At 41.9% G+C, this 16,538-nt stretch overlaps 1 protein-coding gene across 1 annotated transcript in view; it reads right to left on the bottom strand.

Moving 5' to 3' along the window:
• Positions 1-16,538, bottom strand: part of LOC136879326 (phospholipase B1, membrane-associated) — a 103,669-nt gene that overhangs the window by 44,939 nt on the left and 42,192 nt on the right. The window contains exons 4-6 of the mRNA XM_068229061.1: positions 10,408-10,566; positions 6,126-6,381; positions 2,331-2,557 (exon numbers count right to left, since the gene is read on the bottom strand). Of these exons, the coding sequence (XP_068085162.1) occupies positions 2,331-2,557; positions 6,126-6,381; positions 10,408-10,566 (642 nt within the window). The remainder of the gene's footprint in view (positions 1-2,330; positions 2,558-6,125; positions 6,382-10,407; positions 10,567-16,538) is intronic.

Genomic DNA, 16,538 nt, shown 5'->3' with positions numbered 1-16,538 from the left:
GACTCCCTTTTGTCTTATTCTTCAAGCGATCATTCCTTTGCGTTTTCTTTCTCTTCTTCTTCTTCTTCTTCTTCTTCTTCTACTTCTTAATTTGTTTACCCTCCAGTGTTGGTTTTTCCCTCAGACTCAGCGAGGGATCCCGCCTCTACCGCCTCAAGAGCAGTGTCCTGGAGCGTGAGATATTGGGTCGGGGGATACAACTCGCCCAGGCGGCCTCACCTGCTATGATCTACAGGGGCCTTGCTGGGGGATGGGAAGATAGGAAGGGATAGACAAGTAAGAGGGAAGGAAGCGGCCGTGGCCTTAAGTTAGGTACCATCCCGGCATTTGCCTGGAGGAGATGTGGGAAACCACGGAAAACTACTCGTACTTCGGCCGTGGCCTTAAGTTAGGTACCATCCCGGCATTTGCCTGGAGGAGATGTGGGAAACCACGGAAAACTACTCGTACTTCCAGGATGGCTGAGTGGACCCCATTCCAGCCCTCGTACCACTTTTCAAATTTCGCGGCAGAGCCGGGAATTGAACCCGGGCCTCCGGGGGTGGCAGCTAATCACACTAACCACGACACCATAGAGGCGGACCGTTTTCTTTCTCATATATTTATAATCATCTTCACTCACCGAGCTCGATAGCTGCAGTCGCTTAATTGCGGCCAGTATCCAGTATTCGGGAGATAGTAGGTTCGAACCCCACTATCGGCAGCCCTGAAAATGGTTTTCCGTGGTTTCCCATTTTCACACCAGGCAAATGCTGGGGCTGTACCTTAATTAAGGCCACGGCCGATTCCTTCCTACTCCTAGCCCTATCCTCTCCCATCGTCGCCATAAGACCTATCTGAGTCGGTGCGACGTAAAGCAACTAGCAAAAAAAAAAAAAAAAAAAAAAACCATCTTCACAATTTTCCTTGTAGATTTGGACCGATGATCACGCGGGTTTACACCTTAAGACAATCATGGCAAAAGCCACGTCAGTTAACACGACTAAACAATATTTCCATGTTAGTAATGCTCGGCGTTGATATGGACTAAGCAACAAAAGTCTAAATTCACGAATTCTCTTATCATAGTCGGTATGATAACACTGTATAAGAAATGAATAATCGAAACTTGCATTCTCTATAAGCCAACGGCCGTAGCCGTGTTGCAACACCGGATCCCGTAAGATCTCCGAAGTTAAGCAACATTGGGCGTGGTCAAGATTTGGATGGGTTGCCACGTGCTGTTTGTGAGGGGTAAGGGAATGGAGGAGCGGAAAGTAACTGCCCACCCTACCGTACGTAAACTCCGGCTCAGGCACACCTCTGCGGAGGTTTGGACCTGCCTTCGGGCAGAATACGAAGACAGAAGAAGTATTCTCTATACCTTTTGTTATTTAATACTTTTCGATAGGACCAGAAACGATGTTCTTATTCTTAAGCTCACTGATATTTCTTTTACGAAACGAACAATTCAATTATTTTTCAAAAAAGCTGTGAGCTATTCGGCTATTCGGTGTTCTTTGGCAAACACATATTGGTGTCAAAATGTATAAATAAAAATAAATAGGTATTTATTAGGCCTAATTAAATTTTTGACACTTTCCTTTAAGTTACCATTTCACTCAGTGTGAATAAAATTATTTATAGTCTAGATTGTAGTGTCTCATTCTCCGACTTTAGATACCGATCTTCATTAACTTTTTTCTTCAGACATTTTCTCGTGATGCGCGTACATACATACATACATACATACATACATACATACATACATACATACATACATACATACATACATACATACATACATACATATATACATACATACATACATACTTCGTACATACATACAGTACATACATGACGGAAAATTAAAAAATATAATTATTTCTTTGTTACTGTGGACAAGACCGATACAGAAATACCATTCTTTTTGAATTCTCAGCAATGTACAGACAAAACTCTTATTTTATATATAGGACTATATATTATTTAATACTGGGCGAGTTGGCCGTGCAGTTAGGGGCACGCGGCTGTGAGCTTGCATCCGGGAGATAGTGGGTTCGAATCCCACTGTCGGCAGCCCTGAAGATGGTTTTCCGTGGTTTCCCATGTTCACACCAGGCAAACGCTGGGACTGTACCTTAATTAAGGCCACGGCCCCTTCATTCCAACTCCTAGGCCTTTCCTATCCCATCGTCGCCATAAAACCTATCTGTGTCGGTGCGGCGTAAAGCTACTAGCAAAAAAAAAATATAGTTATTTGACAAATAGTAAAAATAAACACAAATTCAGCACCAGATTCTCTCAGAAATAATTCTAGAACTCTCTTTGTATTACAACAGATAACTAACCTTCCAGTCCTGCTGGAAATCAATGGAAGGGTGACGTTTCATCTTCCGAACCAAGTATTTTGCCTGCTGGAGAGCGTCGGCATCCTCTGAGACGGGGAAAGCCACGTTAAATTCAGCGTTAGGCGATAGAAACTCCCCCCTACCAGTGGAATACCCTCGAAGGTTAGGGTTGAACTCCTTCAGGATGTTGGGTAGAGTCAGGAACTGTCGCCAAGTTCCTTCGCCGCCTGAAAAGGAAATATGTAATATTCAAGAGCTTCCCTACTATACGTCCTGGTACAATATTGAAGGAGACCAACCTTTATTTCAATCAAAATAAACTCCTTCAAATCTTGGCGTGGAGAATGTTCTTCTGCAATTACCTGCGTGTATTTCCCCTTAAAATAATTACTGTCATCTTATTTGCTTAAGACACAATATGACATCCATGTTAATATTATAAAAAGATAATTTTTATTTCGCCATTGGAAGGTTTATTTCTTCCAGATTATTATAGTCTATACAGTTATGCTAGTCTATCCAGGAAGCAAGCAATATTTATGTAAAAGAAGGAGCAAGTGACAAAATTGCGTATATGGAATACATAAAAGAGAAAACGCTGCCTAAACAACTACCGATACAATAAAATAATATCTTAATATTTGTAGTTCTTACTGAAATGAATGACAGTATTTGGTGACATGCTAGGAGTAGTTGTAGAGTTTTCGCCATGCTGATCGATCTGCAGCCAGCTGCAAAACTTCGAATAAGGACTTTTCAACAAGTGTCCTGAACTGATCAACCTATCTCATAGGTGCTCGCCTTTCTACCACCATTTTCTTCCTTCCTTCCTTCCTTCCTTCCTTCCTTCCTTCCTTCCTTCCTTCCTCCTTGAGATGTGGCCAAAGTATCTTAAAACCTGTCTCTGACTCTGTTCTCCTCAAGAACTGAAGTGTTGGTCCGGTGTTCCGTCCAAGATATGCGCAGGACGCGGTAGACCCACATTTCCAGCACTGTCAGCTGTTTTAACTGACTTCCAATTGGTCATCATGAGTTCGATGCGTACCAGCACGTTACCTTTTATTTTCTTCTTCCTTTTTCTTGGATCTTCTATATGTTTTTTCACTGTCCTTACGGTTAGATAAACTTGCAACTCTTGGCTTGACAAATCTCCGATACTTCTGTTTTCTTTGTAACCACTGCTGCAGTAATGGCAATAGATGGAAGGAAAGTGTAACTGTTTACATTTTACAACAAAAAAATCGTCCTAGAAATGTAGTAATCTCGTTTGTTATGATACAGTTTGAATTTAATCTGCACCTTTCCAAACATTAAGTTGCTGCTGTGGACCAATTCGAACTGAATATTTAGCATATTCTACAGATCTCTTGCAACACAGTATGACTGAGACCATTGTAGCTCTGTCGGTAGAGCATTCGGGGTGAAATCGGGCAGCTGTGGGCTCGGTTTCCAGTTGGCTATCTTTGTTCTATCGTCATTGCGCCTAGAAAGCGCTATGTGATCATATTTCAGCTTAGAACTCTGACCAGAAAGGTTCTCTCATCTAAGGTTCAGTATTGCATGAACTAAATCAACGAATATTCGTTCTAACTGGCACATGTGCTGCGGCTCAGTATTTCTCCCTTCAACATTGTCACAAAGCCGTATTTCGAGATACAATGACGCTATACTCTCTTCTCGGCATGTAAAATACCGTTGTGACAACAGTAGACTATCGAATGTGAAAAACGCATTTGTTCACGAAGTGAAAAATACATTAGTAAATATAACTGTGAGATCAGCGTATTCAACAATCATTATTTTACCGTCGTAATTCTGTGCCTTTGAACATCATTTCATAGGAATGTTTATTGTTATTTAACAAAACGCACTTTCGATACTTTGCATTTGCAGTCGCATATGTTGTTTTCCCAGTAGTTGGAAGTAAACTATCGCATATGAAAAACACAGTTAGTGTTGAGTATAATATCATAACAATGAATCTAACTCAAAACCAATATTTATTAATCAACAGTTAATTCAGAAGTACAAAACATTGCATAATGAGAATATTTAATTTAAAACTTTAGCCAAATTACATTTTTACTATTTAATAACACTCAGAATTACCGTTATTTAAACACAGGCCTTTTCTAGAAACAGGAAAAGGATATTAATCTCTGCACTTACTTTTTTTTAATTGTTAAACTTTTAGAATTATGTGTGAATTTACTTTGAAATTATTGATTACATTTACAAATTAAACTATTTGTAAATAATAGAGCTTTTAATGAAAGGTGTTAGAAAAGATTGAACATCTGAAAATTATAAACTAACACAACAAGAAAATTCAATGTATGTACATAGAACTATATAAAACGGTACAACTTTCTACAAACAACTAATACAGTTTTCCTCGTCACCAGGTGGTCCAGTATTGTGATGTTGCACGCAGTCTGGGCAGTACCCAAATCAAAGTATATAATATCACATTCAATACTTCACCATTGTTAAAGGCAAGCATATTCGACCCTTAAAATGACCGATGAGATTCCCTAAAGCTTCTGTCTCAGTGTAATCTGATGTTTTGTGATGAACTTTTAAGAGTGCACACTAGTCCTTTGCTTAGTTATCACATTGCACGGGGGTATATTTCGTGTATATGTTTCCTCTATACTAGTTTATGAGCAAATTAAGAAATGATGTGTTGATATACAAGTACCAATTCGTCCGTAAGAGCCAACAGTAATGATGCATTTCGAACTGGTGAATATGAATGCCGTCAGAAAATTTTCCAGGTAAAAGGAGAGTTTGTTACATTTTAACCAAATAATCTGGATACATGTTTAATAACCATGGCATTACAGGACTTTGTGAACAGGTTAACAGCTCTCTTCGTAAAGTTATCATTGCTCTAATAGTTCTTCCTTTCATATATTACATGATTTTTTTCTTGAACGTGGACAGTTTGATATCACGGACATTCTGACATTATTGACATTTTATCGTTATGAACCTTTTGCCGTATGGGACAATTTACGGTGGAAGCGTGCAAGTTGACTAGTAGGCCTGTTTTCCGTCGCAGAAAATGTTTTACCTTGCGCCGCGCAACATTAGTACCTTGGGTCACCACTTGCACCGCAAACATCTAGGCGCGATATGACTGTCGTTTGTTTCTTCTCGCAGACGACGTGATCGCGCGGTGCATAAGGCTGCCAACCTGTCTACTTAGGAACTAGGAACAAGACGATTGGTGTACATTGTTAGGTGCGGCAAAAAGTCTAAATGACATTTTTTCTTGCCGTGCTCCGAGGGGCCACTGTTGTCATGACAGAAATTGGCTTGAATGTGCAAAGATAGGTTCTATTTCCTTGTGAGTTTATTCTGCGCGGGTTGGTAACGGAATGTATTTCTCATCATTGCTGGGAAAGACGTCATATCCGATTATATGTTAGCCAATAGCAATGCTAGTAGCTACTTGAGCAATGGAGAATGGCGCGTACTACATTTCATTAGGTTATAAAAGAAAATGTACTTCTGTGGGTCCATTATGATGAACACATATTTCCTCTAAAGGGAATTCCACGTAAGATTTGCATCATACCTACTTCCTTATAATGTCATAAAGCTTGCGCGGGTCATATTACAACGAAATACAGACAGGTACCCCGCGCACTACGTGACTGTCACTTCGCGTCATAGTTTCAAGGCCGTGAATGAAACCTGATCATCCCTTGATATATAATTCTCAATGAATAATAGCAAAGTGAACGTTTCTTGTTAGTCTAAACAAGTGTTAGAGAAAGGACAGTTTACCTGCACACCAGGACACTCCCCGATGCTCGATTAACGTTCCTAGGGCGAAATCCTCCATGGCTCCGTTTCCTGCCACCAGGCTGTCACCCATGGCACCGATCACATCCACATCGCCCGGCCTAAGACGGTGGACACTCGATGGGCGAGGCCGTGAACGCCCACTTCTCACATCACAAGGGAACGGCAAGGACTCGGGGAACACTTGCTGGCGGCGAACATCACTCCTAGGTTCCGACAATTGTTGCAAGAAACGATCCTAAACACACAGGATACATATTTAGAAAACTTTCGTATCTCATCACTAGACCTTGGATTTTCGGTCCTCAACGTTTAGGCACCTGAAGTAGGCTGTAAAATTAAAGACCTCCTCGGAATAAGGATGTAACCAATAATTTTTTGAGAAATGAGATTTCAGTGGAAATAGGATGCATCATTACGCCTCTGTGCTGTGGTGTCATCTTATGTCTTACATTTAAACTTCAAGCTGGTTTACACCCGGCAGAACTTTGTTCATCATCAGGTGTAATAGATAATTTAAATAAAGGTCACAGACGAAATTACGTCTACAGTTCATTTTGAAATGTTGTCTTCACATTTTATAATAATGTTATTGGCTTTACGTCCCACTAACTACTTTTACGGTTTTCGGAGACGCCGAGGTGTCGGAATTTAGTCCCGCGGGAGTTCTTTTACCTGCCAGTAAATCTACCGACACGAGGCTGACGTATTTGAGCACCTTCAAATACCAACCGACTGAGCCAGGATCGAACCTGCCAAGTTAGATTCAGAAAGCCAGCACCTCAACAGTCTGAGCCATTCAGCCCGGCAATGATATTTTTTGTTATTGTTATTATTTTTATTATTACACTTATATAATATCCTATCATGTTTATTCCAGGTGCATTACAGGATTTCCCTTCTGTTATATAGAAACATAAGATTATTTCAGATTACTTTCCAACGTATCACTTCCAGTTCATATATTATTTTTAAAACCTTAAGGTATAAAAATAAAATATTGTTTTTAATAGATGAACTCATTTGTATGCTTACAAATGCAATATGCCTTTGCTGGCAAGATGTAGTGTTTACAGTGCGCTATGTCTTCTTGTATGTGCTAGAATAAAATTGTTACTTTCATTGACCTGTCTCAGTCTTGTTCTTGGCTTTGACAATATGAAAGTGGCTGAGGTATGAGTGACGTTAGTAATACCATTCCTTATGCAGCCAGTCCCTGCTATGTATGGTGTGAAAATGTCGCTCATAAGGTCGGTTGGTGCACGCATTTCAGTGGGCTTGTCAGACTGATGTGCAATAGCAACTTCTGGCTCAGTGAGGAAAGCAACGGGAAACTACCTCACTCCTCATTTCCCTAGTATGCCTCTTCAGTGACACCTAGGCCATCTATGACAGCTAAAGGTGAACCTGTTGAGGATCCAACCAGCCTTCGGGCTGAATACCCAACATACATACATACACACATATGCAATTGGTTGAAGTAGAGTATACCAAGAAATAAGCCCCAAAAATCATTTTCCTCTCTCCTGAAAAATGATTGATTTGTTGGTTACATCCTTATTTCCGGGAGGTCTTCAATTATCAAATACACACTAAAATGGCGTATTTAACAGAAAGATAGGATTTTACAGACCCAACATGTGTTTCTACCTGCAATAATTATAACAATGCAATGAATGAGTAGTAAACATTACAGTATAAAATGACCAGAACAGTAAAATATTACTGTAGTTAGATTTTATTTATTTTTTAAATTACGAGGGCGAGTCAAATGAAACCCTTAAATACTTCAATTTATTTTATTGAATGAAAGTGATGATAATAATAATAATAATAATAATGGCGTGTGGCCTCCGAAGAGGCCGTATAGGCGACCTGCGCGTCTGTGAGAATTAGGTCCTACCTACGATGAATTCTAATGCTGAAGACGGAACGCACACCCAGCCCCCAAGACATTGGAATTAACCAACGAAGGTTAAAATCCCCGACCCGGCCGGGAATCGAACCCCGGACCCTCCGGACAAAAGGACAGCACGCTAACCATTTAGCCATGGAGCTGGACAATGAAACTGATAAACAGCTTTTATGTCCAATACAAGACCCTCAACGCTTTCGAAGTGAATGGATTCCTTTAGGAAAGAAGGAAATCCCTTTAATTGTCCACGGAGCGACTAATGCACCTCCCCAAACCTTCGTCGTCATTTGAACATAACTTTTTTTTCCTCTCAGTGCCTCCTTCAATCATGTGGTAATCACTAGGGCGAAGTCTATTGAATATGGCGGATGTGAAAGACACTCATAATTCAAGTCTTGGATGATCGTAACTGTTGCACGGGCAGTATGGGACCGAACATTGTCATGTTGCTACCGTGACAAACATGCATCACCATATTGAAACGTCATTCGTCTATGAATTTCAATAGATTTCACTCCTTCACTACTTAAAAATCTAAATAACAGAATGCTGTTCTTCGTTCGCACATGTCTGAAGCAGAGTGGTCATTGTTACATTGGTACTTTGATGGTGTTTACTTGTCTACACGGTGCTGCAGACAATAGGATATTCTTGACTGTCAATAGCAAAACGGTAGAGCGACATTTCGAATTTTTATTACACTTTTAAGATTTTCATTGATTCGTCTACGCATATTTATCATCGGCCTCATCGCTCTGAGGTTTCTGATAGTCTACATGAATGTCAATATCAAGATGTAGCAAAGCTAGTCCAGTGAGCTAGCAATTGCGATCAATAGTATTCTGTAACGAGACGTCACGTCTGTTTTCAGACCAACCTTGTTGTAAGGGAGTGAACGCAGGGTGAAATCAGGATATAGTATTCATACAGTAATACACGAAAGGAGTGCGATTGTTGGTAGGCGCATGAACAGAAATGGTATCCCAATATAAACAAAGCATGGCGTCCCTCCACCTCCTCACTCAACGCATTGCTGCAGGTAGACAGCCCGCTACAAGACTGTTGTGATTGAAAGGGCACAGTGGTGGATGTATAGCAATACACACACTGTGCCTTCAGCACTATCCCTTCACTTCCTTCCCCTCCTTTTCGGTACTGGAGTGGCCTTAAACACTACTCCTTCACTCCCTCCATTCCTTTTCAGTACTGGAGTGGGGCATTGTTGATTGTTGGAACACCATTTCTGTGCATGCGTGTACAAACATGCAGGAACAATAGCAGGAGGGTACTCAGAAAGAGGAGATAAAAGCTAAGAATGTCATCGAGGAATGAATCTGTACACATGAAATGGCTTCGGTCGTGCGGTCATGTGAGGAGAACGGAGGAGGGTAGGTTAACTAGAAGTATAATGGTCTCGTCCTTGGAGGGTAAGAAAAGTAGATGGTGGTTAGCCGAACAGCGGACCCCATTTGATGGGAAAAACGCTAGGGGAGGGAGAGGGAAAGAGAGAGGGAGAGAGATGTGAAACTAAAGGAGACCACAAGGCTATTTGCAAAAAAGATGCTTGTCGGGGGACTTAGTTAATTCAAAGAGGCTTACAGACTGAACGCCGAAAGGCGTTACAGTATATAATGAAGATGTATGTTCCTCTAGTGATACTTCCTACAATAAAAGTATTACAAGTTCACAGAAATATACCCACCTCCTGATATTCAAAACCTTCCATTTCATTGCTGCAATGATAAATAGAAACACATCTGAACTAAATAGAAATAGGTAGACTCTAAAACATTAAAGTAGGTCACAAGGTCTAAAATATGCATATTAGACACCATAAAATCTCTACCAAACGATCGTATTATATTATTCAAGAACTTGAAGGTTTTTCAATCGTGAAATTTTCAGTTTTTCGCCCCACCATACCAGTGGACTCGTCGGTGGATCGTCATACATTTCCAAGACGCTGGCGACTAGTGTGCCGGTGCCACTGCAAGTCTCCCATGTAGGACAGTGCAGAAAAGAAACAATAGAGGAGAGATATGTTGTAGCGCATATGTTCATAAAGACTTTGATTGTTGTTTTGTGGTGTATACCATTTCTCGAGAACGTCCCACATGTTTCGGAACATACATTCAGTATTTCGCTATACTTCGAATTCTATTTGTATAAATTATTATTATTATTATTATTATTATTATTATTATTATTATTATTATTATTAATACATTCATAGCGTGGTTATTTGAAGTATTATTATAAAGAATATACAATTATGTTGACTTGAAACGAGGACAGAATGGAATGATATGTTTGTATAGTGGAAGTAATGGAATGATGTTAGCAACTTACATCTTTGGTACTGGTGTGCCCACCATTGTGAGCAGTTAGAATTCCATTAATATCGCTACTGTTATCCGTGTAGGCTAAGACTGTGCAGACTTCAAGTACCAGCAGGAAACAGGCAAGTGAAGGAAGCTCCAAATTCATGTCCAAGATGTTACATTGCTCCTGCAAAGAAAAATATTCAAATTTAAACAATAGTAATTATTATTAGCTTGGTGTAAGTAATGACTTTGGTTTTCTGAGTGAAAGTTATCCAGTACTGATCTTCATCGAAAGGTTTCCTTTTTTGTTTGTTTTTTGTTTAGGACGAGTAAATGAGAGTCCCAGGGCGGAAATCATGCCCTTTTACTCATCTGTTTCCGAGAGGTGCCGATGAGTCGGAAAAATCTCGGCGTTTGCACTGACGGGGAAAAACGATCTGGCTGAGAGGCTGTATTCGCCTCCCCTCAGAGAAGAAACCCCCTCTTCGCTGAGACACTGAATTAAAATTTTAAATCGGAGAGTTTTTTTTTTTTTTGCTAGTTGCTTTACGTCGCACTGACACAGATAGGTCTTATTGCGACGATGGGCCAGGAAAGGGCTAGGAGTGGTAAGGAAGCGGCCGTGGCCTTAATTAAGGTACAGACCCAGCATTTGCCTGGTGTGAAAATGGGAAACCACGGAAAACCATCTTCAGGGCTGCCGACAGTGGGGTTCGAACCTACTATTTCCCGAATACTGGATACTGGCCGTACTTAAGCGACTGCAGCTATCGAGCTCGGTGGAGAGTTTTTTAAGGGAGTATATGGGGAAAGGCTTACAGTCGTACCGAGCTCGACAGCTGCAGTCGCTTAAGTGCGGCCAGTATCCAGTAATCGGGAGATAGTGGGTTCGAGCCCCACTGTCGGCAGCCCTGAAGATGGTTTTCCCATTTTCACATCAGGCAAATGCCGGGGCTGCACCTTAATTAAGGCCACGGCCGCTTCCTTCCACTTCCTAGGCCTTTCCTATCCCATCGTCGCCATAAGACATATCTGTGTCGGTGCGACGTAAAGCAGGTAGCAAAAAAAAATAGCTTCCATTCGTAACAAACAACCCCTTCCACGGGTTTAATTTAGTGAGAGAGTTGTTTGAGTTTGGAAAAGACCGAAGGAATTTCGATATTTATTAAAACAGGTCGTACGTGAGCCAAGCCTGCTACATGCTACTACTTCTAAAACGTTTTTATTCCGTCCCTGAAGGGCCTTCTAGACGGTAACGCCATCTCTCAGACCAAGGAGATGTGCGAATGAGATAGGTTTCGGCCGTGGCGTATACTAGGAACTGTCCCGGCATTTCCCTTAAGGGGCCCTTACACGATCAATATTATTGACAATATCAGTAGTGGCTTGTAGTTAGGTACCATCGCGGCGTTTGCCTGGAGGGGAAGTGAGAAACTACGGAAAACCACTTCGAGGATGGCTGAGGTGGAAATCGAACCCACCTCTACTCAGTAGACCTCTCGAGGCTGAGTGGATCCCGTTCCAGCCCTCGTACCATTTTTTAAACTTCGTGGCAGAGCCGGGGATCGAACCTAGGCCTCCGGGAATGGCAGCTAATCACGCTAACCACTACACTACAGAGGCGGACATTTTTACATTGTAATATTTAAATTTTGTATATTTCCTTTAAAGTTTTTCACGTGTTTTAAAATATGTTGATTTTGTAACGGCTTCTTCTTATTTTTCTGATGTTTTTTCCCAAATTATTTGAGGTTGACCGAGGACTTGGAATTGCAGTTGAGTACATAGCTTGTGTAGGGAAAAATAAATGGAAGAAGAGGAAGAGAAGATGGAGGTTTGGAAAGTTTAGAGATGTCATGCAAGGCAGAAGCTATGAACAACTGAAACAAATGCTCAGGACAGAAAATCATAGAGGGGTCCAGTTGATACCTGTGTCAAGACAGATTCACATAAGAAAAAGAAGAAGACATAGCTTGTACAATAAAACTGAGAGCGGGTGTGCAAGAGAATGAAAGTTCCACAACCTCTGGCCTACATCTGCTAAAACATACGTTTATATGACGTAGTTCGTGTAAGAGCAAGGTATAATCTAAGTTACGTAACACAGTATGGGAGGGCTGTTAGATCACTGATCCGTAGCAATACAACTGGACAGGAAACCGGTATGTGCAAGCTACTCCCTTCAAGTTTCTCGCAGAAGCAGAATATATACATACAAGATATAACGAAAATACTGGGAAAAGTTTCAGTGATGTCGTGGTTAGCGTGATTAGCTGCCACGCCTGGAGGCCCGGGTTCTATTCCCGGCTCTGCCACGGCCACTTCCTTCCCTCCTCCTTGTCTATCCATTCCAATCTTCCCATCCCCACCCACTACAAGGCCCCTGTTCAGCATAGCATGTGAGGTCGCCTGGGTGAGGTACTGGTCCTCCTTCCCAGTTGTATTCCCCGACCCAAAAGTCTCACGCTCCCGGACACTACCCTTGAGGTGGTAGAGGTGGAAACCCTCGCTGAGTCCGAAGAAAAAAATCAACCCTGGAAGGTAAACAGATGGTTACGTCTCAAACCTCACGAGTCTCAAAACTCACGGGCTAAAATTAGTAGCTAAATTAACATTCTAATGAGTCTCAAAATTCATGACTCTGGACAGCAGGTGCCTGCGACGAGCACAGGAGGGGTAAGGTGCGTTGTGACTTACGCGCCAGGCCTCTCCGGAGGCCACATGCCATTATTATAAATGTATGTCAAAGGGGAAAATACATTATATTAGCTTTAAGACCATAGCAAAATATATAATAATAATAATAATAATAATAATAATAATAATAATAATAATAATAATAATACACCTCTGTATCTTTCATTCACCAACCATTACTTTCCCCTGTGGGTTGGGGTGGCAGAATAACACCCACAGTATTCCCTGCCTATGACTAAAAGGGGCCCCAGGGGCTCTTAAGTAATTTAAGAAAAGGCTAGATATACAACTGCTAGGCAATCTGCCACCTTGTTGACTGCCCTAAATACAACCTGTGACAATAAAGTTCGGTGAATGAAGTCAGAACGGTCGATTCGGCAACGCTGGCGACACAACGCTGCACCTACGTAGCAGCAGGTTTTGACCACCTGCTCCCAACGTTGTACAGTTGAGCATCGTGTGTGTGCCGTGTAAGACCTGTTTGACACAGTGAGTGTTTAGTGCGTTGGTTCTGAGCTGCAAACAGGAACATGAACGACGATCAATGCACAGTTTTGTTTTAAGCTTGGCGAGACACCGAAAGAAACGCATTCGATGCTGTTACGTGTTTATGAAGATCAAGCACTGTCCTTGAAGTGTGTGTACGAGTGATCCACCCATTTTTGAGGAGGCTGGAAAAGTGTTTCTGACAACCTCCGTAGCTGAAAAACGGCGACCGCCGTCAGTAGCGAAAACATTGAGAAGGTGAGGACATTAATCACGAACGATCGGCGATTAACTGTGCGCATGATAGCGGATGAACTGCAGATTAACCATGAAACCGTGCGACAAATCTTTACCCAGAAGTTAGGGAAGAGGAAAACGTGTTTTGGTCTTGTGGCACATCACTTGACTGACGATCAGAAGCAGGCACGTTTATAGGCTTCACAGGATTTTGTCGAAACAGCGGATGCGACACCAAATTTCTTGAACGGTATTGCCACTGAGGATGAAACCTGTAGTCTCAGGTACGGCCCTGAAACGAAATGGCAAAGCGTGGAATGGCGTTCTGCGGGATCCCCTGGTCGGAAAAAAGTCAGAGCCGAAAAGTATTCACAGTAAATTGGAGAGGAAAAGCATTCCTCCGATTATGTTCCAAGGAACTGAAATCGGTGTGAAAGACTCCGTGAAGAATCTTGGCCTAATCACTGACAAAACACTAACCTGGTCTGAACACGCAATAAAAATCTGCCAGCGAACTTTCTGCACTCTACACTCATTTAAAAAGGCTAAGTGATTTTCTCTCATTTAAAACAAAGACATTGCTTATACAAAGTTTAATTCTACCCATTTTCGACTACCTAGACGTTTTGTACAACAATTTAAACAGCATACTCAGTACCAAATTACAGCGCGCATGCAACCCATGTATCCGCTTTATCTTCAATAAACCGAGACATTGCCATATCTCCCCCTACCTCAATCAGTTATCTTGGCTATATTATTACAGGAGAGACGAAAGCTGCACTCTTCCAGAAATAGTCACCAAACAAGGTAATTAGCTATCTCTCTGCTAAGTTTCCCTACCCATCACGCTACTAGTTACAGTAAATCATTCATTCCCGCTACGATCCGCCTGTGGAATTCCCTGCCGGAGACATTCCTAGTACCCAGCTGTTCAAAAGAAGGTGTTACAAGCATTACTTACGTACAAGAACATAATCTATAGAACATATCCAAGATAATTTAAGTTACTTTCTTCATGTAAATATTAACCGTAGGAACTACATGAACAGATTAACTGATCGGAATATCGAAAACGGAAGACAGGTTGTCTGAACGGCACGACTTCAGACCGCCTACAAGACGGTAGCTGAGGCCAGACTATTATTATTATTATTATTATTATTATTATTATTATTAGTCTATTATTTCATAATCCTCCAAGGTTGTTTTTCCCTCGGACTCAGCGCGTGACCCCACCTCTGCCGCCTCAAGGGCAGTGTCCTGGAGCGTGACACTCTGGGTCGAGGGGATACAACTGGGATGGAGGACCAGTATTTCGCCCAGGGGTTCTCACCTGATATGCTGAAGAGGGGTCTTCTGGGGGATGGGAAAATCGGAAGGGATAGGCAAGGAAGAGGCTGTGGCCTTAAGTTAAGGACCATCTCGGCATTTGCCTGGAGAAGAAGTTGGAAACCACGGAAAACCACTTTGAGGATGGCTGATTTGGGAATCGAACACCCCTCTACTCAGTTGATCTCCCGAGGCTGAGTGGACCAAGTTCCAGCCCTAGTACCACTTTTCAAATTTCGTGGTGGAGCCGGGAATCGAACCCGGACTTCCGGGGCTGATCGCGTTGCTAACCACTACACCACAGAGGCGGATTATTATTACTTGCATTGTAGACATAATTCAGCAGTCGGTCCGTGAATACATCGGGACTAAATTTAAACATCCTCGCTGAAGATAGGCTGTGAGCTTTCACTTGCTGTCATAACGAAACGTATCAAGCTCAACAAGCCTCACCAGAACACTATTTCCTTACAGTTATATGACCTGGTATATTCTTGTTTATGCCAACTTCCTCATTTCTTCTAGAGGTTGTAGTGTGTTAAACCACCTTACCAGATTTACGGACTGTGCAAGAGATTCGAAATCTCCCGAAATATTTGATTCCGAGCATCTAGAGTGGGTTCTCCCTGAAATCCTTTCTTCCTCGAATCCACACCATCATGTAAGTTCATGTAAATTTTATTCTCGGTAAAAACAGATCAATTCCTTACGGTCACTACATCAGTTACACGGATTTCGCTTGAAATGTCATGATTTTTTTTTGTTTCTCTTCTTGGCCACTAGAGGGAAGAAGAAGAAGAAGAAGAAGAAAATTCCACGAAGGAATCTAAGTATGTGCTCAAAAGTATATCGAAAACCGGGGCCTCCGGGTAAGAGGCAAGCACGCTACCCCTACAGTGCGGGGTCCTATAATATTATACCTGTAACTATTTCAGTTGCATATAACATATCAAGGGCAATCAAAATAAATCGGATTAAAAGCAAAAACCAAACCTCATGGCGCAAGAGTCCCGAAGAGCCATGGCCTACCAAGCGACCGCTGTTCAATCCGAAGGCCTGCAGATTACGAGGTGTTATGTGATCAGCACGACAAATCCTTTTGACCGGATTTCTAGACCTCCTCAATTGGAGTCACATAGAATGAGTTGACTTCGAACCAGCCGTCAGATCCAGGTAAAAATCCCTGACCTAGCCAGGAATCGAACTCGGGGCCTCGGGGTAAGAGGCAGGCATGCTAACCCTACAGCGCGAGGCTGGCAAATGGAATTGAATTACCTGCCAAATGTAAAGTAGAACATTCCGTAGCTCAAAAGTAATCACCAGACATTTTAAGCCATTTTTCCCACTGGATGACAAGGCAGTTAATCACATTCTTGGAAAGGCTGGCGGGCTGTCAGCGGAATC

The sequence above is a fragment of the Anabrus simplex genome, chromosome 8 (assembly GCF_040414725.1).
Source record: "Anabrus simplex isolate iqAnaSimp1 chromosome 8, ASM4041472v1, whole genome shotgun sequence".
NCBI classification, from domain to species: domain Eukaryota; kingdom Metazoa; phylum Arthropoda; class Insecta; order Orthoptera; family Tettigoniidae; genus Anabrus; species Anabrus simplex.
The sequence above is the reverse complement of the archived record's forward strand: the minus strand, read 5'-3'. Positions and strand labels throughout refer to the sequence as shown.